Here is a 27,224-nt window from a genome sequence, read left to right on the forward strand (position 1 = left end):
TCAGTTATCTAAGCCGGTTTCCGTTAAGATGATGATGTCTAGATTGCACTCAAAGGCCGTCAAGAAAAGCTCGTCGATTTTTATCCGCAGGCCGCGCACGTTCTGATAGGCTATCCGGATTCCATTTTCATAGGTGACGTCATGCTGCAATACGGTATCATTCAATGCAGGAAGAATAAAACTGTCATACAAATACTCGCCTCTGGCAGAAACCCGAAGGTTTCCACCATCCACAGAAGGGTTAAAAATTAATGCGTCTGAGATTAGTTCCGTGAAAGGAAGAGGCTCAAAGAAGACAAACGCGTGGTTCCCACGGACGGTAACCGTTGACGGCCACGATCTAGTAGTGATAGTTTGTGTATTTGGGATCACAACACTAGTAAGGGGATCCAACGGCCCGTTCCTGTGGAAAATCGGGCTTACTTTGCCCTTCGCAAATAGCTACGATCGAGAAGCATACGAGCTTTCAATGTACAAAAACCTTATTAGAGCAGTAGTTCTTTATGGACTTGAAGTTGTGACGTTGCTCATGGAGATATGCGCCCTTACCGTGTCCGAGAGGAAGATGCTGTGGAAGGTTGAAAGCGACTTGCTGCTTCTGAGACTCCTGGGAAATTGCTGATGAGAGGCCTAAGATTGAGTTGAATGTAGTCGACTGCTTGAAACAGCATGAACCACCCAGGTATTATGCTAGTGCAACGACGCCTAGAGATCTCAAATATGTGAAATTGTGAACTGATCAACTACTTCTAGTTCATCGCCGTCAATAGGTCGATAGATTGCCTTTGCCGTTTTGGTAATTACGTTAAGGTAATTTGCGAGGACTAGGAGTTGGCTACTCTGGTTTCGTTGCCAACTTGCCGGATTACACCTTCAATAGCGATGTTAAATAACTTACAGGACAATCCAGCCTCTTGCCGTAACCTTCTGCGCAATTCGAAAAGACTCGAGAGCGCCCCGAAACACGCACGCAGTATATCACTTGCTTCAGAGTAGAGTTAATCAGCTGCGTCAGTTTGTCTAGAAAAGTGTTGTTGTGCATTATATGCCATAACTCTTCGCGCTCGACTGTATCGGATGCTGCCTTGAAATCCACGAAAATATAACGTGTGAGCACGTTTAACGGTGGACTTATCCGTGTGTAAAGCCCGCCTGGTACTGTCCTTTGAGATCACTTGTTTCATAGGATAGACGACGTAACAAAATCTGGGTGAGCACCTTGTAGGCGGCGTTAATCAGCATAATGTTGCGGTAATTCCAGCAATCATGCTGATCGTGTTTTTTTGTAGATATAACAAACCACATCTTCCTTCCCACATATGCTAATGCTAATGCTAATGCTAATATAACAAACCACATCTTCCTTCCATGGACGTCAATCTCATAGTTCCAAAACTTCTATTGGAAATTTTAGAGAATAAAAGAGATGACGAATTTCCTCGAATTCCATATGGCTATTACTAGCAACTTAAGCTTGCGACTCTCCAGCGGCTGCCAAAAAATTCGTAGATCGATGCACTTGTCTCATGACTTATGTGGTTTTCCATTACGGACGGAAAATCAACGCACTGAAACAGTCGTTCATAGCAATGTTACATATTTCTTCCTTTTATTATTACAAAATCAGCTGTCCATTAACCAATAAAGTTGATTTTTGGTACAATTTTAGCGTGTGGTATAACCTAGTCAACTACCAAAAATCAACTTTATTGGTTAGTGGACAGCTGAGATATCGCGATGGGCGTACAGCACCACCCACCGCGTTATACAAATTTTTACTGCAGGTGGAAGACGAAATACAAATCTGGTATTAAACATATATTTGAATTTAAAAGTAAAAGAATTGTGTTTTTAATATGCACCAAAATGACACTAGGCCGTATGAATTATACAGTTTGCTTTGCTTTACCCGTGTAAACCTTACGGGAGAAACACAGTAAACTCTTTTATTTATATGACCTACTGGGAGTGTGAAAATACACTGAAACAATTTGATACAGCTTTTTCGGCATGCTTTTATAGACTTGCCTGGTTATGCAATGGGTGCAAAAATCAAAGGAGTTATGCTGACTCTAGAGTGCAAAGGACTTAGGTGTGGTTTTTCTAATTTTAAAACGACTGCCTTAGTCACGTTCAAACTTCAAAAAATGCTTATACTCATTCTATTTTGTGTTGATGATGATATCTGCATATTTAGTGTACCATCTAGAAATCACGATTAAAGCGCATCCAGTTTCCGTTTTCAAACGGAATGAAATCAGTCCTAATGAATAATATAACACTTTGCTGAACCACTTTGTTCGTTCGCCACGAAAGATGGATGAGCCACGCTCAACGGTGTAATCCAGAAGCCAGCTCACTGTGTCGTGGCATGTTGGATTAAAGCGATGATACTGATTAAAACAGTTCTAAATCAGACACACCAACACATCCAGCTCACCCGGCATCCATCCAGAGTGTACTCATCTGTCTGTATCAAATTGTTGGCATCCGAGCAAAAAGCGAAATCCGGCAATCTGGACGGTATGTAAAGGGGAAAAAATTGTTTGAAACGGCACTCACCGAAATCCGGACAGATACTGCAGCACATAGCCACCGAGCAGCAGTACCAGTACCATGATCGACTGCAAGTGTCCCAGCAGGGTGCCGAGGTCCACGTCGACAGCATTTGGCCGCAGTCCAACGAGACCCAGGATGCAGACATACGGCCGGAGAAACTGGGCGTTATTCGGGTGTTGGGTTTACCAGTTTTTTTCCCGAGTGTTGTTCCGACCGTCGTTATATTTGGTGAAAATTTATGGTTGCATTTTGGGTTTAGCGATGTAGCTGCACGGGAAAAGAAAAATAAGATTTTATGGCCGCCGGAGTTTATTTTTAAAATTTTTTGGTAGATATTTGTTTTCAGTTACCAGTTCCGGCCGACGAGAAGAGACAGTAATTTTCCGTTATGGACAATTTTTACGCCCCATTTTCAAGTCCAGACGTGTTGCGAGGGGCAGTTGGCCGGTCGGTGAAAATGGACGGATCGCAGCAAAGCGTGATGAATAGATGGAAGGATAATTGAATTAGTTTCCTACAGATGGTGGCTTGTAAATTAAAATCAATGCAAAGCTTGAAGCGATATCCACGTATAAAAGACTGTTCGGGTTTAGTGAGTACGTTGGAAATGAGAATTTATTATTTTTGAGTGATGACCGCCAATATTTAGCCGATGGATAGATATTTAGCACAGTCAATTAATTGAAGTAAATATCATTAGTGTCTAAATTATTCACCTCGGAAATGACCTGTTGATGAAAACCATTTGCCATGAATTTCAGTTTATGAAAACCATAACAGTTACAAGCAAACATATCATCATCTGGATTTCATTATTCGGCAGATAACATTTATCAACGTCAAGCAAACACTTTCACCCTCGCCCGTTTCTTCCACTTGAAAAAGTTAAACAAAACGAAAGTTTTATGAAAACTCGTTGGCGCTCCCTACAACGCGATTGTCAGTAAAAAGTCTACAGAAAATGGCTCCACTTTGTGGCAGAATGTTTCTGTTTGACAACAAAAGTGTGTACAGAATCGAGAGCACAGACTATAAAGCGCTACATGAGCTGCAAATGAACTTTTTCTTTTCTTTGCACCCAGCTCAGCATATCATAGGAAATGTACTTTGTTCACTACTGGAAGCACCATAATTGCGCATCAAATTTGTGTGTATATATCTTGCTCTGCATGAAGTTGCCTGATGTATGCATAAGCTTTTCCATATTATGCTGCTCTTCTCTCCATGAGCTCAAAAAAGGTAGCAACGTTGCATCGTTGGCGCTACAAACATGAGGAAAAGCCAAAAAGTACGAGTAAATATTTTTGAAGTTAGTATATATCCCTTCATATTTATAATAATACTGTTAGTAAGCAGTGCAGACTAATGTCTTTTCAGATGGGTGGGTTAACAGCCCAACTCGAACTGGAATGAATGCTGGGCTGGGACTAAACATTGACTTGCATGCCACTGGATAAGAAAAACTTCAGTCGCACGTTATTGCATTACACAGGAAAGTGTATTTTTCTCTGTTTTCTTTACTGTAGAGCTCTAATATCGAATTGGAATATTAAAGTTTTCCGTCTGCTAAACTTTTGCTTGAGATTGTGACCCAAATAATACGTCATTTAAATCTCGACCAAATGCGCCATGCGTGAGAGTATGCATGAAACTATCAATGTTTGCCTGTTGCATACAACAAATGTCGGTACTTGGTAACATATTGAAAACTACCCAATTTTGCGCGACAATAAATTTACTCAGCGTGACAACAGCAATCTCTCGTACATCTCAGACTTTTTTGTGTTTATCGTTAAAGGCAATATAACGTTTGTCACCTGAACGAATAAATAGTTGGTAAATATCGTATTTCTTCGGCTCTCGCGCGAATGGTCTCACGGAAGAATGGTAGTAAGGTGCAATGGAGAGGTATAGGAAAAATTGGATTTTTATCAAAATTAGGCAGAAGTTATGAAAATTAAGCATAACAGAGTAACTGTACTACAAATAAAATGAGATTAGTGGTTATTTTTTAGGTAGGTAATCATAGATAGGTGAGAAACAGGCTTGCTGATTATCGCGAAAGCGCTTTACTCTCTTTGTTAGTTATTCTCCAGAGAGTTACACGACCTGTGAAAAAAAGCTTCTCAGATCAGCTTCGATCAGCTTTGCGGTTGAAGCTATTCGGCATATTTCGTTTTTTCATGTTCTTCGTTCTGCTCTGAATTATCGCCTGTATGGCAGGCAACAAGTACTGCTCACTCATGAACTACGGGTTAATGCGTTTCACAAAGCAGTCTTCAGCTAAAGAAGCGTTCAATAGTGAGCGATATCATCTACATTCTTCATGAAGAATATTTTTTGGTTCTTCCTCGCGAATGAATGAATGATTTTAGGAAACAAGGGAAACCAGTTATTCATGTTGAATGGCAAAATTCGTTGTGATGGTAAACAGAATCAGAAGATTTGTTGCATTGCGGGTAGATAAACCTAAAACTTTTCCTCTTAATTCTATTATTTGGCCGGCGTTAAGTCAAACCGAAGACCGAACCAAGTAACAAAACTTTGATTTCGAGAAAAACCCCTTTCAAAGTTTGCTGCTCTGTATGGTTTATAGCTATGAATCGTTCGAAATCTTCTCATAACTCTGGCTGTTTGCAATATTTATGTAGTCTGATTAGTGTATAATGTAGCTTAGAAATTTCTTGATCGTTTGCTGTCATTAACTCATTTTATTAAATGTTGCGACTTGGTGCAGTCTGATTTAACACCGATCATTTATAAATCGTAGAATTAAAAGGAAAATTCAGTTTTTTTCATTCTGCATAATCTTCTTCGACGAACTGTAGGTCTAATTATAACGATAAATAAGACATTGTAACAAACCTTAAGTAACTTTGTTCATCTTTATACAGAATATGGCTATAGTTATAGGCTATAGCTATAGGCTGTGAAATATGAGGGTCGACGAAGCTTGATGGTATTATCAGCTGCTACGCTTACTTTTTACTATTAAATTAAGGTTTCGCGGTCGAAAAACAAAAGAAAAAATGATTTTTTTCGTTATGTTAAGCAAATTTGATAGACGCTGCTCATGTAACATTACGTTTTTAGCTTCGTATACCTTTATCTCAAAAACTAAACAAAGTGTTGAATAATTGTTTGTTGACAGACGTTTGAAGAAAATGTTTATAATTTGTGAGCTTTGGCCAGAAAATACAATCTACTACCTGTAAAGGAACTCAGGATCCAGGTTCGCAGGTGATAAACCATTCTGTGTAGTTTATTAATAAAAAAACTACAAGGTATACAGCCTTAAGGGTTGTACGAAAGGGTGACGTAGGACTATATCAGATCATCAGATCAAAGACTAATGTAAACTGCATTTCTGGCATATGTATGTTTATAAGAATCTTTGAGTGCCATTGTTTAAGTGAATGTTTAAAAGAGAAGATCGAAATATTCAGATTCAATTCTTGAATTCTTGGCTTTGAAAATACGTGGACGGGGATTCACAAGTACAATGCCTGCAACCTTTGAGACATAGAAATTTCACTTAAAAATCACTTGTGTGCATCATAAAGGTTGAATTGGTAATGAATTATCCTCCTACCACAGGGGTGAGGGGCCTCAAAGTATCATAAAATAAATATATTCATACCTCCAAAAAACCCCACAAATTTGGTGCCATTTGCTTGATTAGTTATCGAGTTATGAAGAAATTTGTATTTCATTTGTATGGGATCTCCCCTTCTTAAAGAAAGCAAAGGTTCTAATCCACCATAGAAAAAATCCCCCCCCCCTTCTGTTAAAAGACGGATGGGTCTCATTATACCATAGAAAAAATTCCTGCCTTCTAAAAACCCCACATGCCAAATTTGGTTTCATTTGCTTGATTAGTTCTAGAGTTATGAGGAATTTTATATTTCATTTGTATGGGAGCCTTAGAAGAAGAAGGGGTCAGAGTACACCATAGAAAAACATCTTACCTCCAAAAACCCCCACAAACCAATTTTGGCTCGAATAGTTCTCGAGTTATAAGGAAATTTGAATATTATTTGTATGAGGTGTCCCCCTCCTAAAGAAGGAAGGGGTCTTAATTTACCATAGAAAAAATTCTTGCCTTCTGAAACCCCTACATTCCAAATTTGGTTCGATTTGCTTGATTAGTTCTAGAGTTTTGAGGAAATTTGTATTTCATTTGTATGGGAGCCCCCTCTCGCAGAAGGAGAAGAGGTCTCAGTACACCGTAGAAAATTAATCCTGCCTTCTGAAACCCCCGCATGCCAAATTTGGTTCCATTTGCTTGATTAGTTGTTGAATTTTGAGGAAATTTGTGTTTCATTTGTATAGGAGCCCCCCTCTTACGTCCCCCTTAAAAATGCTCTCTTACACCCTTAAAAAATTGCTGGTCATTTTATCTATCCAACGACATATAAATTGTTCAGTTTCGTTCAATAGTTTAGTTGTTATTAGCATTTGAAATCTTTCATTCAAACGTTACACTTCTATTTTCGTTTTCACAAAGTGCTACCCAGTCCCAGTATAGTAAACAAAGACATAGTCCTACGTCAAAAATTGGTAAAAATGTGTCTAATTATAGACGTCTATCCCCTGTGTTTTAAAATTTTAGTTATCAATGGTTTTATTTAAATAAAAATAATTCAAGAATGTGCTAGGTGCAATAGTGATATTTCTCTTCCTGGGGTGCGTAAACATTTCTTAGCGTCACCCAGTTAATTTATTTTATCAACACCTTTATTAATTTCAAATATATTCATATGGTTAGGAAAATATATCACATAGATGATCATTTTTTCAGTCCTCTATGAATATATGTAAAATATCAGTAACTACGGAAACAATATGAAATTGAATGAGATAAATAATTGTTTGTCCAGTGCAAGTCTTTGTTGATTGCAAGAACGCAAAATTTGTTTGAAATTTGTATAGGAAAACTAGTTCTTGCTATTTTAATTCTACGAGTAACTATTTGTATAAACCAGCTACAGATCAAACCGATTTTGGCACGTTTCACGGATTATTTTTAAACGACCGTATTCGAAAATCAGTTTGATTCTTTTTGAAAAACAAAACTGACATCTCAGAATATTTCTTCGCGGCCGACCTGGCAATTCTGAAGGCTTAGCGGACAATTCCCGGTTCGGTTTGGCGAATTCTGTGCGAAGTTACAAGCACACGTACATGCATCACAAATACACACATACTCATACACATACATGCAAGCACACATACATACATCAATACATACAATCGACACTTGATAGATGTTTTGGTTATCCACGTTTTGACGGTTTTATACACGTTCCTAAGTATTCAAGTTTAAATATAGTTTATTTTCGTTTGATAGGTTTAAACAGAACAGTTTTCGTTTACTTATATACTTATATAAAATTCAATAGTGATCTTTCATTTGTCACCAAGATCATCCAAATCTATCTACCGACTCTGAGAAAAGTGAGTGCAAACCGTTTATAAGTACACACATACGTACACTCGCGCATACGTACACTCACACATACATACATACACATATCTTATAAGATTTCCAAAAATAAAATACGGAAACAGTTTGCTTTTACATTTTATCCGTTATCTGCAGCCAACTAAACTAAGCTATTAATCATCGCCTCGGTGATAAATTTTTGTTCGCTTCTTCATGAAGATCGAAGCATTCGAAGAAGAGTGAAGAATATCATGTACGCTTCGTACCGCAAACGGACCGAAGGCGAAGAATAGAGAGCGCAAAGATAAAACACAAATATTCGGCCTATGCATTACTCTCTTGCAAGTCGCATCGCTGCAAGCTTTCTAGTGTTATTATTATCTTCATTCTGGAGCAGTGAGGCGTTATTGAATCTTCGAATGCGTTCCTGCTTGAAGACTAAAAATAGGCGTTATGATGCGATTATCAGCAAGCCTGGTGAGAAATTTTGATTTTACTACCACTAGAAAAGCTCCATCTCTTGAAAAGCAACGGTTCGTCTGGTGTCCTATTGGCTGCATAATCTAGTGAGTTACTAGCAGCGCTACCTAGTATTAAGTAATTTGCGGTTTCATCACTAACGAGAATGACATTAGCTGCGGATCGTTTATGTAGGAGTGAGAGGGGAGCAAAGAGTGGAGGAGGAGATCCGGGAGTTTGAAATTTGATGTTGTTGATATTATTCCTACTGCAAACAGCCTCATCGAGGGCCTCAGTTAATGTCAAATAATCTTTATATGTATGCGTGGTGGTATACTTCATTTCATTAATAGGGAAGAGTCGATGAGGCAGAAATCACCCCAAAACCACCGTGAGCTTTCCCGTTGTTTTATCTGCCGAGCATGGTCACATCTTCAAGTAAGATAATTATGTCGAAATCCGACTGAACCGTAATAGTAAAAAATCCCCGCACGATCTGATAATAAATCAAGGGCGTATTGGATAAGTTCTGAGATCTGTAAGACCAGATTAAAAACGGTAGCTTGGAGGCTTGGGCTAAGTATAAGGTTGATAAAGGCTTGAGAGAAAACAACGTTCGTTAGCCACCGTCAGACAGTTACTATTTACGGCGCTGAATTCGAAGTGATCCATGAGCTTATATATTTGGGATTTCTCGCCTTCGTCAATAATAATACATGTAATTTCTTGATATAGCGATTTATGACTTTTTAGACGATCGATCGAGTTGAATAGAGACGACTGCTTGACACAGCACGAGCCACCGCGGCTCTAGGCTGCTGACGACAACGACGACAATATTACTCTCGTCTATCGTACGCAACTACCGACCATTAACTTTAATCCAACTGATTTTTCTAAAGAGACGACGTAACTGTATCAGCACAGACTAACAGACGTAACACTTCGAACATATTTTCTAACAAAACATCGTTTCAATGACACCTTTAAAACTTAGAAAAAACACTAGCATCACCTGGTGCAGTCTTCCCGCTACGCAAGGCAGCTTGCTATAAATTTAGCAATGCTATAAATTTGCTTATATATCATCTGACAACAGCACCTGCGGAAGTGAGCGTCGTTCTCGCGCAGCGACTGTTGTTTGAGTCTTGGGTTAAGTGAATATTTGAAATGATCGTTTTTATTGGCGATCAAATGAGGCTTCGGTATTACGTCTGTTAGTCTGTGGTATCAGTAAGCATCAATAGCTGCGGAACCTTACTGATACTTAGTGATATTCTTGCTTACTGATAACTATCAGTAATCAATGATAGTTTTCCCATCCCTATACTCCATGCACTCCATAACAGCATCTAACCTGGAACAGGTGAATGATTAGAGAAACGTGTTGTTCCGAACGTTAAAACCAAGATGGCAGCCCTATGAAGTCAACTCTGGTCCTACCTAGGCAGCCTAACAAAATATAATAATTGCATACAGCCGAGAGCGTCAGAGAGTTCGAGTCAGAAAATTCGGCGTGAATTCACGCCACAAATTAAAGACTTGAAATTGATTTTATAATAAAGGCTTCGAGGAATGTGGAGGACTTGAGGAAGAAAAGCGCCAGAATGTGGATAAAAATCGTGGAGAACAATAACAACTATTCCGGGATAATGACAAGCGCACGTTGTATGAGATCTCTTCAATGGACACTTTAATGGCGATATAATAGAAGGAAACGGAAAAGAGTACCTGCTGCGGGTGCCTTCAAATTCTAGCAGTATCCTGGTTCGTGATCAAGAGGCTAGAAGTCAGACAATTGAAGACTAATAGAATGTCACCCAAAACAAAATGAAACTGCCTAGCAATAAGCAAATAACAAAATAAGCAAAATCAATCTGGTTTAAACTAAAGCAACATTGCGCTGTTGTGGAAGCACATAAACAGTATATAATATAATAAAAGTTTGTTTTTGAGCGTCTTAGCAGTATACGAAAGTTGAGTGAAAGAAACAGATACGCTTTTCACCTTCTACTTAAAGGCTTCATAAATGTCTGGTTTCGAACTGAGGTGGCATTGCGATTCTCGTTTCGAGTGATTATATATATATATATATATATATATATATATATATATATATATATATATATATATATATATATATATATATATATATATATATATATATATAGAATGCCAGTGTCGCTGCAGTGCGCGTGGTAAACATCACACGTGTTCAGATAATGTATTTACATTATATATGCAAATGTGTGTGTGCCTGAGATTCATCAAAAGGGGAATCTCATTGTCAAACTTTGACAACCAGTTTAAAATTTCAAATATGGCTGCCAAGTAATGTGATTGGAAATTTCAAATTTCTTCAAATTTCTGAAAAAATCGGTGCAAAAGGGCGCAGTTGTGAGATTCTATTCATCGATTCATCCGGACGAAAATAAAAAGAACGTTTAAAACCATTTCACTGGCATAAAAACACAGCGGAGAACGCACTGATGACAGCACCAACCAGCACACAGATAAATAACAATGAGCAACTTTGACAATGAAGTTCCCGATTCATAGACTTGATACAGATTGTTAGCATCATGTTTACCACAATGAGTCCTATAGAAAAACAGCGACACTGGCATTCTATATATATTGATTCTACTGTATTAACAGTATTAATATATTTGTATTTCTCCAAATAATTATTTCCTAGTGCCTTTTCTGCTTATTTTTTTGATACTTTATATGTAGTCCCTGAATTTGATTCGGAAACCGTTTTCATTATAACAGAGTTGGTACTAACAGGAATTGCGGTATGCATAGATCGGATACCAGGAATAGATGCTGCTGACAGGAAGCGATCCTTCAATATTTCCTTTTCTTCGCAACTCCGGCGAACAACTAATTTATTTCATATGAATTATATAGAAACCTAAACAATGATATATACTGCTCATTTCGTCAATACACTACAGATTTTCGATAAAAGCAATTAGGCATTGATATTTTTTTGCATTTAGCAGTTGACATTGTGTCACCTCTGCTGCTAGTCATCTCACATGGTTGAAGGTATGAGACCCTAGGAATTGTTTGTTTGACTTTTCGTTCACTCAATTTTCGTATTCTGATAAGACGCTCAAAAATAAACTTTAGTTGTATTATATACTGTTTATGTGCTTTCACAACAGCGCAATGTTGCTTTAGATTAAACCAGAATAATTTTGCTTTGTTTTGTCATTTGCTTCTTGCTAGGAAATTTTATTTTGTTCATGATTTTACTTGAAAAATTGGGAATTGTTTGTTTCAAAACGCTATATCTCGCGAAAGGGACGGAACACCTGGTAGTTTTGAGTGATACTTATGTAAAAAAGTCTGAGGAACATGATGGTGTTAAAATTTTTGAGATCAAATTGTACTCATTGAGAGAAAAATACAAATTTAGTTTTCAAATCGAAAATAAAAGTATTTGGCAGCACTGCCCCAAAAAACTAATATTTTTGTCGGATTACTCAGATGATTTCCCATGAAAATGTACATCAGAGTTTTTTTCTAAACTGAATATTTACGAAGATATAAGCAAAAGGAAATAAACGAAATTGACGAAAATGATGCTTTTTCTAATAAAAGGGGGGGTTCCCAAAAATCGAGGGAAAGTCCAATCGGCACCAAACTTGGGATTTTTGCTTCTTGACCCATAACGAACAATCTGGTTGAGTTTGGTGAAAATCCGAGAAGGTCGATTACAAGTTTGTACTTTTTCTCGGTCACTTGACGTGGAATGACCCATATAATTCCACGTTCGTAGTTATATCACCTATTATTGGTAACCGTTCAAAAAATCATTCACAGGTCTGTTTAGAGCGACACTTACAGACCTGGTGCGCCCAGCTACAAAAAAAAAAACGGTGGGGCACGTGCCCTTTAAACTGACTTTGAAATTGTACATGTTATTCGATAGTGGATTTTAAATTAGACTTTAAACTGGAAAGAAATAAACTTGAAATTGAACTTCAAATCGCATTTGAAATAAAACAAGAAAAACAAGAAACCGGAGTTTAAATTAGGATTGAAATTTTACTCAAAACTTACTTGAAATTGGATTTGAAATTAGACTTAAAATGAGTCTTCAATTGGCCTTAACATTGGATTTGAAATTGGATTTAAAATTGAACTTAAGTTGAAGTTGAAAATTGAAATTTAAGTTGAAATGGGACTTTAAATTGGACATGAAATGATCATAAAATAGGACACAAAATTGGACATTAATTGGAACTAGTAATTTCACTTGAAACTGGGCTTGGCACCGGGTTTGAAATAGAACTCGAAATAGGCCTTAATGCGGGAGTTAAATTGGGATTTAAATTGGTTTAAAGTTTGGACTAACTGGACGAGCTTTTGATTGATCTAGAACACTCCATGAACATGGCCGATCTTCTAGCAGACTCCTACACAAGTACACCTGGAGGTCATCGGTTGTTCTCTACGGGCATGAAAACGGATACGATAGGCAGGGCATGTTGCAAGAATGCCGAACAACTACTCTAGAAAGATGGTGTTTTTCTCAAATCCGGTAAGAACAAGACGACTAGGAGCACAGCGAGCAAGATGGTTAGACCACGTGGAGCGATATCAGGCGGAGCGTACTCAGTGTCCAAGGGATTAAAGAGCGGTAGCCCACAACCAAGTTATTTGGAGAATCCTTGTTATACGGAGACCTTGTTGAGCTGGTGGTTTTGTCTTAAAACGGCAAGTCACTTAAGTAAGTAAGACCCCAATTCCCAAAAAATGGGAAAACTTGCCCTACAAGATATAAGTGTTAGCCACATTACTTACCTTTCTCTTGCAGTATCTCAAAATAATTGATGTTGGTTCCACCTCAGTTAGTTCGTCAATCTGAAATTAGAGAAGGTAATTTAAATTATGGTTCGATTCAATTACGTGCCAGTTTTATTTGTCTGAATTTCTTCCTGATTGAAATTGTGAATGAAACTCGGTGAAATTTTCCCAGTTTCATCCAGTTTATCGTTCTTCGCACCAAAAACTCCTTTACTTTACAAACAAAGTTTACGTTAGACCGTGACAGAATCAGAGACATGTAAAACAGCAAAAAATGATTACTTAGTTGAACCTTCCATTTCTTAACGCCAAAAATAATTCTTACTAACTTTTCTTAAACTGCAACATTTTTAAGCAAGCTTGTGACTATAAACTTAATACTGTCATCTCGAAGAATTCGAAAAACGCGTCCATTATTAGTTATGGATAAATTTAGTTTCATAATTGTGCTATCTCTGAAGGCGGTGGCTGCTGAAGTCTTCCATCGGCGAAAAAGTTTCATTGAATACTGAATCAGCGGTTTGCAAACCGACTGTCACTGTACATAAACGAACCCAAAATCGGACTTGTTCCCAACACTTGGCGAAGTGAAAGTTTTCCTCTTTACACTGCTTTCAGATGCCAGTTTGAGTGACATAATCAATTTATATTTAAATTTTCTATCCTTTCAAAGCAGAAGCAAAGTCTTGAACTTTACTATATTGGCTTTGGAGTTAGCCAAACTAATGCAAGTGCACCCGCTTCTATCTGACTGCCTCCACTGCACACTGCACTCACCGGGCGAGCGGGATGCACTCGTTTAAACACCCTGGCTAACTAACTTTTGAGAAAATTTTGGCTTGATTGTTCTTAGCGGCAGCAGTAGCAGCAGCACAAAAGGTGCTATGCTGAATTTAGCAGGTCTTAAGAAGCTTAATTTTATCTTGCAGCGTAACAAGACAGTCTGCTGCCTCCTACCTTCCTTCAAAGTTGCTCCCGAGAAAACTGTCAGCTGTGCAATCGAAAACTCTGCGCTTCATCGTATCATGTGCCCTGCTGACACATTCTGTAATTATTTTCTCTGAACTTGTGCAATATCATGCGTCATATGACTGTGAGAAAGAAAACTATCGTGAATTTCAAATATAGTTCGTCAAACATGTATGATTATGCTATTATTTGATCTTCCTTGATGTTAATTCGCTATCAACACCAGAACTCTGTTAAATTTCAATACACATATCCTAATAATAGATTATCATAAGAAATGGTAGTCAAAAATACAATGAAGGTGATTTCTGCATACGACTTCACAGGCAAAAATGCTACAAATTCAGAGAATTTTTAATTATAGGGAATAGTTATGTTCCATCAACTGTACTGTTTTTGATTCTTTGCCCGTATACCTACAACCTTGAGTTTCAAAAGATAATATAGCTTATCTGTTGGTTGGTTGAATAGTAAGCATCACTCATCACTTTTCCACTTGTGTATTTGAGCTTAACAGGAAGTTTGTCCTAAATGAGTCAGTGCAAACCCCGTGCATTGGCAATTACATAATTCAACTCATCCTACCGTTTACCGTATACCGAGTATGGATAAAAATTAAATCAACATCAGTTTTCGTTGATAAAAATCAAGTAATTTCATACTCGAGTTTGATCCTATGTCATTCGACTAACAAAAATTTAGATACTTACAAAAAATCAGTTACATCCTAGAGAAAAACCAGAGTTCATTTTCATTATGGTACATTATATTACTGCTGTTGTAGCAAAACAAACAAAAATATTGTTATGACGTCCTGCTCGGGATATGCCACCGGACAGTACGTACAGTGCTTTGCAGGGTGAAAATTGCTCGTAAATCATGCTCTCTGGCATGTGTTTGCCCCAGAGGAGTAGAAGATTGATGAATCCCTCAGTGGTAAATTGATTGCGTAACTCAACTGCTGCTTAGTGCTGCTCTTTGGGTGTCATTCCTGGCACTATGTAGTTGTTTAGTCACATGCCTTATCAAATGAAAACGTCAGCCGCTGCTTACTGTTTCATTCTAACTAATGACGATTGACGGCGAACCTTGCTCAGTATCAAGTTGCAGGACGAAATGTGGGTTTAACTTCTCAACTTTAGTTATAGTTACAAAACGGATTATTTTTTTCCTGAAACCCTTATTAAGTGGGTCTAGATTTCAACACTTTTAATTTAATTTTTTTCTTTTTCGTCCGAGAGGTAACGAACTCATTTTCTGCTCTACCATATGTGTATCGTCAACAGATGCATCCTTTCGGTATGCCCTAGTGTTATGACAACCCACTGCTGACTCAGCTGAGATAACCTTGAAAGGAAGCGACAGCTTAGTGTTGGCCAAAGTTTCTACTCCTCTGGTGCAGATTTTCTGATATTGCCGGAATTCCTTAAATTGTTTCCGTGCCGTTTTGAAATTCTCTCTGTGAGAGTTCGAGCTTTGGAAATTCTTTCCCACTAGATTAAATGCATGCAGGATATTAGGGGCTATATGCCACCTTGCAGTCGATATCATCACATAGTGGAGAAAAGAAGTGGAAAATTTGGCGAAAACATTGATCGTTTTCGTTAAGTGAAAAGTATGAAATTTAACCCACAGTCCTTAGAATAAAAAATCCGTGATTCAGAAATAATCGGCAGTGAGACTTTCTGCATTGTTCACAACACAACATTTAGTTTCTGTGCTGCTGTTCAATGCACCATATTTTGCACCACAAAGAATTATTTTTTATCCTAGCTTTGCTTCGTTTCACTCCATGTGCATCATAGCAATTTAGCTTCCGTTTCTTTCTTTGCACTCTAGCAAGTTTCTATTCCATTCCAATCTAAGCTCAGCACAGTATGATGATAATGAGATTGCCCCGCGCCATTTACTCCTAGTACGCAATCTTGCCACCCACTCTTTGTCGAAAAGACGTGAAAGGAAGAAAAGCAACAGCCGTGGTGATGATTGCACATCAGTTGCATTCTTTCCTAGGCCGACGACGGTGATCCTGTCGGTTTGGGCATTTGTTTTATGAATACTCTTTTATTCAGGACACACAGTTTTCTTCTCGGTAAATCGTAAATGTGCTGCTTTAGACAGGCGGGTGATTCTGATTGGGGACCTTTCCTAATGCTCTCCAACTGATGTTGTTATGGATCTGTTTATCGTGTGCAAGAGCAACGTTCTTCCTAATTGTTGGTTCTTGTTTAACATGGAATGGGTTTGATAAATGCACTTTAGTTGTAAAATTTGTTTAGTAAATTTTGCTTGTTGACCTATAATTTTTATACAAAGAGTGATTTTTACTTTCTCGGACATTTTTACTCTTTTAGGTGAATTCAACTCTCTTAGACATCAAACCACCGACCCGTCTTCGCAGAAAAAAATATTGCTGTTTTATCTAGAGTATTGATGGTGACCGAGAATTTGCTGGCCAACAACCATCTTCAACCATTGGGATTGTGTTAGTTGACGACATAGAAGATTTTACGCAAGAATCTTTGCCTAAAATCATATAAAATACAGATTAAAGAACTGAAGCCGAATATCCTACCTAAGCGTCAAGTATTTGGAGGATAAGATTCATATCAACTTGAAGAAGATTCGATATTTCACAATTGTGTTCAGTGATGGAACTCATTTCACATCAAATGGATATATTATTAATTATGAAGATGCAAAAGCAAAGCTTTGGGTTTAAACGTCTTTCCTAAGATTTGGCCCTTCTTTCTCGACAGACTTCACAGCCGGCTATTAGAGTACCAGATAGTTACGGGGCTAATGCAACAAATCTACTGACTCTATCTATTGAATTATGAAGACGGCTATTGTTGAAAAAAAAAACCGCTATTGGAGGTAGATTACGGGTTTTATTCACCAAGCAAGCGTAAGATTTGGCCGACATGTGGTTTCACCCAAACTGCGCTACATGCCTCAAAGCATGCTAAACAGTAGACCACTTGAGAGGCTAGTTTCGTGAGCAATCAACCTCGCGATTTGGACTTTGCTGTCAACCAATACTGACAAAAAAATTACCTAGATGCATGAAAATATACGCATCGAATTGTGTTGTGTATTCTGTATTCTGCATAGTGCAGACCCCGAGAGAGTGAGAGGCAGTGACTCTAGTTGCTTTCGACTCATCTATAGCTATCCCTCGAATGAGGCAGGGGTAGGGCAGTCTATGCGTCATGATTTCCGGCCGTTCTTCCATTCAATTTAGATAATTTTAGTTAAGTGAATAAGTTATAGTATTACTGAACTGTGAATAGTCAGTTGTTCCTCTATTTACTAACGGTAAGATGGTACCACCTGAGTATGAGCAACCTTAGTGGGTAGCCAATATTGGTGAACACCAAGATTGTATGCTAGCAGGGTGTTGTGTGTTGATTTAAGGAATAGCCTTGCAAACCATGAGCGTCTGTAGATTGTCGTTTTCTTATCATGTGCGTGGCTGTACCCCAAGTTGTGGGCGGCGTACAACAGCGACTGATCCGCAGCGGACAGCTAATTTATGAAACGTGTTTCATTGCTATATCCAAAGCGGTATACTTATCGCAAGACTAAGCTGTATAGCCTAGTGTAAATAATTTAGGAAATGAATCACAACAGAATATTTCGTATTGACCCAGACTAATGGAAAAGGACAACGATTTCTGGAAACTCGGTTATCCGGATATCAGGTCTCTGCTTCAACCGAAACACTTGCGGATATCCTAGCAGGTGAAGGTTGAAGGTTGCAGTCATTTATGAAGTGCGAGATCCGAAAACGGTACAACACGAGTTCCGGGTAGTAGATCAAGTTTTCATCTGCAACAGGGACGGTAATAAAGCACAGCATGGTGTAAATTTCGTATGGCATGGACATCAAATCAAGCGTGTTATTTGGTGGTGGTTCATTTGAGGATTAAGGCTAAATTCTTTAACTGCAGCCTGATCAATGTGATCCACCGACGGAGGACCAATCCGCTGACGTGTAGGAGGAGTTCTATTAGCTTTTAGAAAAGATTTATGGAGAGGAACCAGGACATGACATAAAGATAGTCATTGGAGATACAAATTCATAACAATTGAGGGTGATGGAAAACCTGTAGATCCACTAACGTTAGACGAGGTTAAAGAAGGAGCTAGAGACTTAATAGACTTAGTTTTCGCTACTGTTTGGAATTGATCCAGGCAAAGAGATCACTCTGGGTACATTGCTGTGAGACCTGTTGCCTGGTAGCTCTCAGAAAGGTCATCTGACTTTTTCTAAGTCTATGGTTACGTTAATGAACATTGACAATTCCACCAATTTGACCGGTGAAGGCCTTTACCTAGCGAGGTTGTGGGCCGGTCAAAGTCAGGTTGGCTTTGTACCAACGTAGATAGCCATTTTAATGGAAGTGGGATCTCTTATCCTTACCTTCACGCGATGCAAGCTGGGACGCAACCGTGTCTGGGGTCGACCGGATACCAGTCTTTGGTTGTACCTTCGGTTGTGTGGGTGGCGTACCTTACTTACTTACTTACTTACTTACTTACTTACTTAATTGGCCTAACGTCTTATGACAAGGCCTGCGCAGTATAATTTCTCCATCTGTTTCGGTCCATGGCAACTGATCTCCAGCTCCACGGGCACCCAGTGCTCGCCAGATCTCGCTCCACCTGGTCTTGCCACCTCGCTCGCTGTGCCCCTCTTCGTCTTGTTCCTACCGGATTTGATGCGAAAACCATTTTTGCAGGATAGTTGTCCGGCATTCTAGCAACATGTCCTGCCCAACGTATCCGTCCAGCTTTAACCACTTTCTGAATACTTGGTTCGCCGTAGAGACGCGCGAGCTCGTGGTTCATTCTTCGCCTCCATACACCGTTCTCTTGCACTCCGCCAAAGATGGTTCTTAGCACCCGCCGTTCGAAAACTCCGAGTGCTCGTAGTTCCTCTTCTAGCAATGTCCACGTTTCGTGCCCGTAGAGGATAACCGGTCTAATTAGCGTTTTGTACAGTGTGCACTTTGTACGGGGGTTCAGATTGTTCGACCGCAAGTGTTTGTGGAGTCCGTAGTAGGCCCGACTTCCGCTGATAATACGTCTTTTAATCTCACGGCTGGTATTGTTGTCCTCTGTTGCCAGCGAGCCAAGGTATACGAACTCGTCGACTACCTCGAACTCATCCCCGTCGATTACCACGGTACTGCCCAAGCGGGCCCTGTCGCGCTCGGTCCCGCCCGCCAGCATATACTTCGTTTTAGACGTATTTATCTTCAATCCAATCTTCTCTGCTTCGCGTTTCAGTCTGGTGTACTGATCTTCCACCGCCTCAAATGTTCTGCCGACAGCATCCACGTCGTCAGCAAAGCAGATAAATTGACTGGATTTGTTGAAAATCGTGCCCCGCATTTCGATCGCCGCTCGCCTTATAACACCTTCAAGCGCAATGTTGAATATCAAGGCAGGAAAGACCATCTCCTTGTCGAAGTCCCCTGCGAGATTCGAATGGGTCCGACAATCCACCCGAGATTCTCACACAGCACTGGATCCCATCCATCGTAGCCATGATAAGTCTAGTAAGCTTATCCGGAAAGCCGTTTTCGTCCAAAATTTTCCATAGCTCTTGTCGGTTTACGCTATCATATGCGGCTTTGAAATCGATGAACAGGTGGTGCGTGGGGACTCGGAATTCGCGGCACTTCTGGAGGATCTGCCGCAGGGTGAAGATTTGGTTTGTTGTAGACCGACCCTCCATGAAGCCGGCCTGGTAACTTCCCACAAATCTATTGGCTATTGGCGATAGTCGATGAAAGAGGACTTGGGACAGCACTTTGTAGGCGGCATTCAGGATAGTGATGGCTCGGTAGTTCTCACAATCCAGCTTATCACCTTTCTTGTAGATAGGGCAGATAACCCCGTCTTTCCACTCCTCCGGTAGTCGTTCCGTATCTCAAATCTTGACAATCAATTGATGCAGTCAGCCGGCCAACTTGTCCGGGCCCATTTTAATAAGTTCCGCTCCAATGCCATCCTGTCCCGCTGCTTTGTTGTTCTTCAGCCGCTGGATGGCTTCTTTAACTTCCCTTATTGATGGGGGTGGCACATGGTGGGTGGCGTACCGTATGCTTTAAAAATGGATTTTTTTGGATGGTGATAAAAAAAAACTAAGACAGCTATGGTTGAGTTTGACAGCTATTGGTTGAGTTGACCGTGATGGCGTGCGCGTTTAACCCTTTATAAGGCCGTGGCAATAAAATTGCCACCAACGAAAAATATTTGTTTTGCGTCTATAATGACATCAATATAATTATAGAAGCAAAATAAAAAATTTTTGTTGGTGGCAATATAGTGGCCACTGCCTTATAAAGGGTTAAAGAACGGTAACCCGTCGCGACGAAAACGGACATCGTGCGGCACTTTGTGGACGCCGGATACGCGCGTTCCGTTCCGGCATCTACAACATCTTGGCATTATTGGACAACAATCAGAGCATCGAAAGAAAGCCTGGTTCCGGACGGCCGACCACCCTGAGCGACAAGAAGCTTCAAAGGATGCTAAAGAGAAAGACCGAGGGAAAAGTGGCTACATCGCTGCGTGCGCTTCGCCGTGAGGTCGGTGCAACCGGCCAAACAGTGAAAAAGTACCTTCCGAACATGGGCATACATGTCAGGAATCGGCAGTGCCGTCTACTGGTCTCGGAGCTGCAGGCAATGACGGCAGCGGCTGAATAAAATGGTCAAGATGATTTTCCCGGCGAATCGCGACGTGGCGGTGGTGATGGACGACGAGACCTATATCTTACTCTGGATGGCATCTACTAGCAGGGCACTTCGAATTTTACTTCCTCCACGAAGGAGGTGAGCTCCGAGGTGAAGTTCATTTCACACACCAAGTTCCCCAAAACGGTGCTGCTGTGGCTGACAATCAGCGAGAAGGGAATGTCAAAGCCGCTCTTCTTTCGCTCCGAACTGGCCGTGAACGGGGAAGTTTATAGTACATAGTGCCTGCTGGAAGTTGCGTCGCTCTTTAAGAAATACCATAAGGGTGAAGACGCGGTGTTCTTGCCGGATCTGGCGTCGGCCCACTACTCGAAGCGATCGAGACTATGGAGCGGCCGAATATCGAAGTTGGCGACCCCACCCAACGTCCCCCAGCTGCATCCCATCGAGAATTTCTGGGCAAACATGAAGCGTAAGATCTACTCCAATAATTTTGTCGCGCAGATAGCGGCCTAGAATTGGCACCCAACAAACATGATGAATAAATATCTTATTTTAAATGAGGGTTCGACCGACTGGTCTTACTGGAGGTAAAATGATATCTTTGCCAAAAGTAGCAAGTTAGCGCGTTCGCCGCCGACGAAAAGAGGTAGGGGTGCTACCTAAGAATAAAGCGATTCCACCAACATCTAACACTCCGGTTAGACCGCATGTGGCTACCGCTGTTAGCTCCACCAAAATGATGGGAGATAGCAGTAGTAAAAAGCAAGCGAGGTGCCGTCGGCCGCGGATGTGGCAAGTCCTCTAGTAGTGGGAGTAGCAAGTTGGAGGAAGCAAAAAAGTTGGTGGATGAGTTGTACTCGTCGGAGCTTCTGAAATCGCCAAAGCGCCGAAGCTCAGACCACGATCGCTAAGGCTATGGCCATACCAAATCAGACGTGTACTCCGCTTGCCAAGTGCAAAGCGGCGTCGCCTAACGGCGGGCCGACGCTGTCTCGTCCTGGATCGGTAGAAGACACAGGGAGGTAAATTTTCATCAGGTTACGGATGTTTTGAGAAGTATCTTTGTACTCGTGGGCAGTAAAGGATCCCCCTTTTGCCCCGTTTGTACGGTAGCCGAGAAAACGGCGAAGCATGTGGTGTTTCACTGTCCGCGTTTCGAGGCCACTTGGCGTAAGATGTTTGCGTTGGTTGGAGTAGACACCAAGGCCGACAGCATCGTGCAGAGAATGTGCGCGGAGCAGCATTACGCTGGTGAACTCCGCGTATAATATATGCTCTCCCACATCTTATTACGTCATCTATCCTCAATAACAAAAGAATTCGTAGCCCATGCTATTATGGATTAAATTTTTACTCTCCGACAAATGCTCCAGAAATGCCCGGAATACAACGTACCCACGCATCATATTTTCGTGAATTTCGGGGCAGCCACGATACAGTTGAGCGCGAACAGGTATGGCAGATAATGAATGAGTGTGGTTTTTTGGATAAACTGACGCGGCTGATCGGGCTACCAAATCGAAAACCAAACGTATGGTAAGAAGAGGCTCCAGAAAAATCAACATTTGCCTCCCACGGACAATGACTATTGAAGGCGATCACCTGGAAGTGGTTTTGTACTGGTTGGGGGACTTGATGAGTTCGTATTTTTGGGATCTCTGATAACTGCCGATAATAAAATGTGTAAGGAGATTCAGCGACACATTCAAGCTGGAAGTCGAGCATACTTTTCCCTCCGCTAGACGCTTCGATCAAAGAGCATACGCTGCCGCACAAAGCTGATAATGTGCAAAACGCTAATCAGACCAATAGTCCTCTACGGACTTGAGTTTGTAGCTTTGCTTACGGAAGACATACGTGCACTTGCTGTATTTAAACGAAAGGAGGTGTGGACTATTTTTTGTGGAGTACAAACGGATAGCAAAGAGTGGCGTAGGCGTAGGAACTACGAGTTGCAAGTTCTACTTGGAGATATTCCTATCGTACATCTGGCGAAAGTTGTGAGTCTATAATGGACCGGCCACGTCGCAAGGATGCCGGACGACTGTGCAGTGAAATCCGTTCTCTTCAAAAACCCTACCGGCATCAGGAATAGAACGGATCAATGTACTAGATGACTCTACCAGGTTGAAGCTGACTTACGTGTATCAAGATGCTCACCGCATTGGCGCCGAGCAGCACAGGACCGAGTACAATGGAGAGGAAATTTGATACGGCAACGGTTGTATGCTGTTAGAACTTACTACGAATTTCTAGGGTTCGTGGACAACATCGATATCATTGCTGTTAACCGTAGAGCCGTGGAAGAGGCGTAAACGCATGTTAAGGAGAACGCTGCGAGTATAGGGCATATAAATCCTACCAAAATAAAGTATATGGTGGTTGGCATAGAGCGTGATAGCGCTTCAAGTGTCGGAACAACGGTGGTGAAGTGGTCAACGAATTTGTTTTCCTCGGTACTCTACAAGTCCAAAATTCATCATATGCTCCAATTTTTTCAAAGGAATGAACAACATTCGACAATGCAATGCAGACGTATTGTGTATTATCTTCTTTTATTTGTAAGAAAACAGATATCTCTAACTAGGTAAAAACAAAAATATCTGTTTCCTTGCAGTTAAAATTATTATATCACCCATCTCCATTGCATTATCGAAACTTCTTTATGAAAATGAAGAAAATCGTAGAATGTAGAATTTGTTTTTAACTTAGTAGAACTTTGAAAAAATATTTGAAACTATTGAGCACTGTGATTTAACGAATGCAATACCAATGTTGTATTTTTGTTAGTCGGATTCACATTCCATATATTTTTAAAATCAATTCTGTATTCTAGATACTGCGGGATAAGCCATGATACGAAGTACGATTTGGTGGCTGTAGAACAACAAAGAGTACGTTATTTGCACTTTCTAACGGGTGGCAACTAAAATTTTGGAATTTTCTTCTCAAGCTGTCAAAAAAAAAAGACAAAGATACATGAAGAAGATCTGATTTACCGAAATTGAAGAAACATTATCCATTGTTGAAAATAAAAAGTGTACATTTGAGAACGGTCCGTAATCGGCTGTTCGGCGAAGCTTCCGTTTGATGTCGGAACAGGAGTGATGTACGGCCGTCATGTCAACTTTGCGAATGCATCTCTTGTCTTCTATCAATCAACTGCAATTCATGGTTTTCCAATTATTTTTGTATACCAAGGAACTCAAACTCCCGAAGAAATCTTCGATTGGACGCACTTAGACAGATTTTTCGGGTCGTGGTTTTTGGGTACAAATGAGATCGAATAGGTATTCAGGAACGATCGTGTTTTTTTGGCGTAATGCGATGATGCTCTTTCCAGCCAAACCACGTATTGTCCATTTGCATGATGTTTTTGTAGAAATAGGATCAAATTTTTTTTTTTAAACATTCGTCTGGTGCACAATTCAATTGATAGCCAAACCAGAGAGCTTGTTGTTGAAGGCACGAGAAAGGGAACGATGTCCTTCTGCGTCCATAATTTGCTTGCTTGCGAATAGTTGTTGGGCATCTTAAGATATGGTAAACAATCGAAGCCGCAACATATTCGCTTTTTAGATGTTGTAGTGCAAAGGAGGGTATGTTCAGCCTATTAAGCGATTGCATTTATTTTTTCGGCCTATGGCCTTGTTCTAGTGGAAGCACAGGTGGTTTAGACGTTCTTTTAATAAAAAATTGTAGATTACTTACAGTCTTGAGAAAATAGTTATAACATATTAAAATTGTATGTCGGCAAAGTATCTTTATTGGCGAAAGAAAAGGCAAATAGGCTGAATTTAGAAACCTGCTGAAAATACCCTCCCGTACCCTATATACCGTATACTTTTTGCTGAGATTTCTGTGGCAGTTCGTAGAAGTGTACAACGCGCTCACGCCATGTTTCTTGTTTCGACGCCATTTTAAGCGAAATTGGGTAAGCACAAACAAAACAAATAATATTGACGAAAAGAGGAGAGAGCGGGCTAACACATGCATACTCTCATTTCTCTCTGAACTCGTTTGTTGTTAAGTATTGGGGTCGCAAAAAAAATCCAAAATTTTAGTTGCCACCCGTTATTGCTAGCTTCCGCGGGCAGTTACGAATTTAAACGAGAGCAGGTTCGCTTCTACTAGATATTTTTTAGATTAAGGGTAGGTAGGTATTATGCAAAGCAACTGAAGCCTTGGTATCGTGTCGACGTGAGGTAACGCTTTAGGGTTGTATTTCAACAATTTTTCCCGGTAAGCTCAGATTCACGCACCACTATGAATATATTAAAGCTCATTTTTTCGACATATTTTGATGTCTATGTGACATAAATCCACTTGACAAGGTTCGCATTGTCTTGTTTACAGACACTAGTCGTCTGCTTTCAGTGAAGGATGAATATTTTTTATATAAACCGTATCGTTTAGACCGTTGCCATCGTCAAAAGCGTTTCACGTTTCAAAGCATTGCTGCTGAGAAGATGGAAGTGCCGCAATATGAATGTTTACTAGTCGGCTGCTCCCAAGCATCCTGCAGCAATGATTTTTTGCACCAAGCATAAGCTCTTCTCACGCTTCCCAGAAGCTTTTTTATTTCGACTGGTAAATTTCATGTCTCCCTAGAAGAGTGGGGCGTTCATTCTTTTAACAGTGTCAGCGCAAAAAAGCAGCCAATAGCGTTTGTACTTAACAAACATCTCTGTTTTGAACAGTTTTCGTAGACATACGTCTTGTTCTATTTGATGTCATGTGACTTCTGTTCATTTCTCTTCATTGCTGTTAGCTATTTAGAATGCTGGTAAGTTGTGCTTCTTGCGGTTTTACATGTGTCGTACAAAATTTTCTATGCACCTTTCAGGTGACATTGAATAAATAATTTTCAATACTCCATGGTAAGTGGTGTTGGATGATTGGTATGAAAACCAGTACCGCCATTGGGTTCTATCGAGGTCCTTTTTATGGAAGAAATCGACTTAGAAAACTGGATTTATTGCCATGGTTCTTCCACAGTACGAAAAATTGAAAACAAAACTACTGCATTCTGTACATTACGTCAGTCACGAAAACAAGGTACACTCACGATTATGTTATCATCGCTACCAGTCCTTCCTTCATCTTCTGAGACGGCATACAATAAATTCGTTGCACTAGACAGCGACTGGCTCATGTTGGAAGAGCGTGTTGTCTCGAAAATCCTATTCATTTTGTGAAACGGTTAAATCTGAACCTGTAATATTGTAGAAAAAGAGTGCATTTTATTTTTTTATGTTGAAAAATGGAGGTTGGTTTTATTTTTTCCAAAATATAATTGAATAATAGGAATATCAACATAAAGTCAGGCATTGAATTCAGGTGTAAACAATACTACTTCGAAACTCAGTCCAGTCCAGTATGCAAAGCGTCTGTTCAACAGAACTGGTGAGGCATACTGCACTATGTGCTCTGCCAATTCTGTTGACCAGACTCTTTGCATATTACAGAACACTGTGTTTCAGAGTAGTATTGTTTACACCTGAACTCAATAGTTTATTTTATGTTGATATTCCTGCTGTTCAAATATGTTTTGTGTAAAATAAAAGTAACTGCATTTTTTCACCAATTCTTCAAGCACCATTTCTGTCGGCAGTTTGATTGATCGCGAGAATTGTAACCTTCCCCTCTGCAAAAAAATATAGGTAGCTTACCAAATTGGTTTGGCCAAATGCTTTCGATGGGAAACTAATTCCTGCCAGTTTCAGTGCGATAAAAACTTCGCTCTTAGTAGTTTTCAATTCATGCTTTTTCTCAGGAACACTTTTGTTCTTTCCGCTGACAAACTTTTATTTCACATCTACACACAAAATCTCATTTAAATTTAATCCGTTTCAGCGTCACTGTTCTTCTATTCGATTTTTTTTTCTGTTTTATCACACGAAAGATTGCCGTCCTGTTCCGGAAAATCGCAAAAACGCGAAACGAGGCTACGTGCGAAACTTTGCTATAGTTTCACCCGATGAGGTGTAGTTTTTTGCTTTTCAAACCGCGGCGATGCAGAATGAATTGAGTGTTAATTGGTGACACTTTTACCGTCAATACACTTTGTATTTACTACAAAAATTAAACCACGATCTTCGCCGGCATCCAATTCGTGCTGTTTGGTACAGCAGCACAGGTGTTTAAGCGATGCGATAACGAACCGATCTCTAGAGAATGCGCTACTCACATTCTGGCGCTTTTTTGATCGCTACTGGTGTTAGTGCTTTGTTTTCGGTGATGATTTATTCGATGCG

The 27,224-nt window shown here is 40.0% G+C and overlaps 1 protein-coding gene across 1 annotated transcript; it reads right to left on the reverse strand.

The window, feature by feature from the left end:
* Positions 1-26,997, reverse strand: LOC128735688 (uncharacterized). Its single transcript, XM_053830172.1, has 6 exons — positions 26,640-26,997; positions 26,036-26,182; positions 13,283-13,342; positions 2,563-2,717; positions 2,441-2,516; positions 1-144 (listed from the first exon to the last, which is right to left on the reverse strand). Exons 2-6 carry the CDS (start codon positions 26,156-26,158, stop codon positions 1-3), a joined length of 558 nt encoding a protein of 185 aa, XP_053686147.1. The 5' UTR covers positions 26,159-26,182; positions 26,640-26,997.
* Between the last annotated feature and the right edge of the window lie 227 nt (positions 26,998-27,224).

The sequence above is a fragment of the Sabethes cyaneus genome, chromosome 2, assembly GCF_943734655.1.
Source record: "Sabethes cyaneus chromosome 2, idSabCyanKW18_F2, whole genome shotgun sequence".
In the NCBI taxonomy this organism is placed as follows: domain Eukaryota; kingdom Metazoa; phylum Arthropoda; class Insecta; order Diptera; family Culicidae; genus Sabethes; species Sabethes cyaneus.

Coding starts and splice junctions, on each gene's coding strand:
- LOC128735688 (XM_053830172.1), bottom strand. CDS start 26,158: ATGAATAGGATTTTCGAGACAACACGCTCTTCCAACATGAGCCAGTCG. Junction 2,718..13,282: donor TGAGATACTGCAAGAGAAAG/GTAAGTAATGTG, acceptor AATAACGCCCAG/TTTCTCCGGCCGTATGTCTG. Junction 145..2,440: donor ACACTCTGGATGGATGCCGG/GTGAGCTGGATG, acceptor ACCGTATTGCAG/CATGACGTCACCTATGAAAA.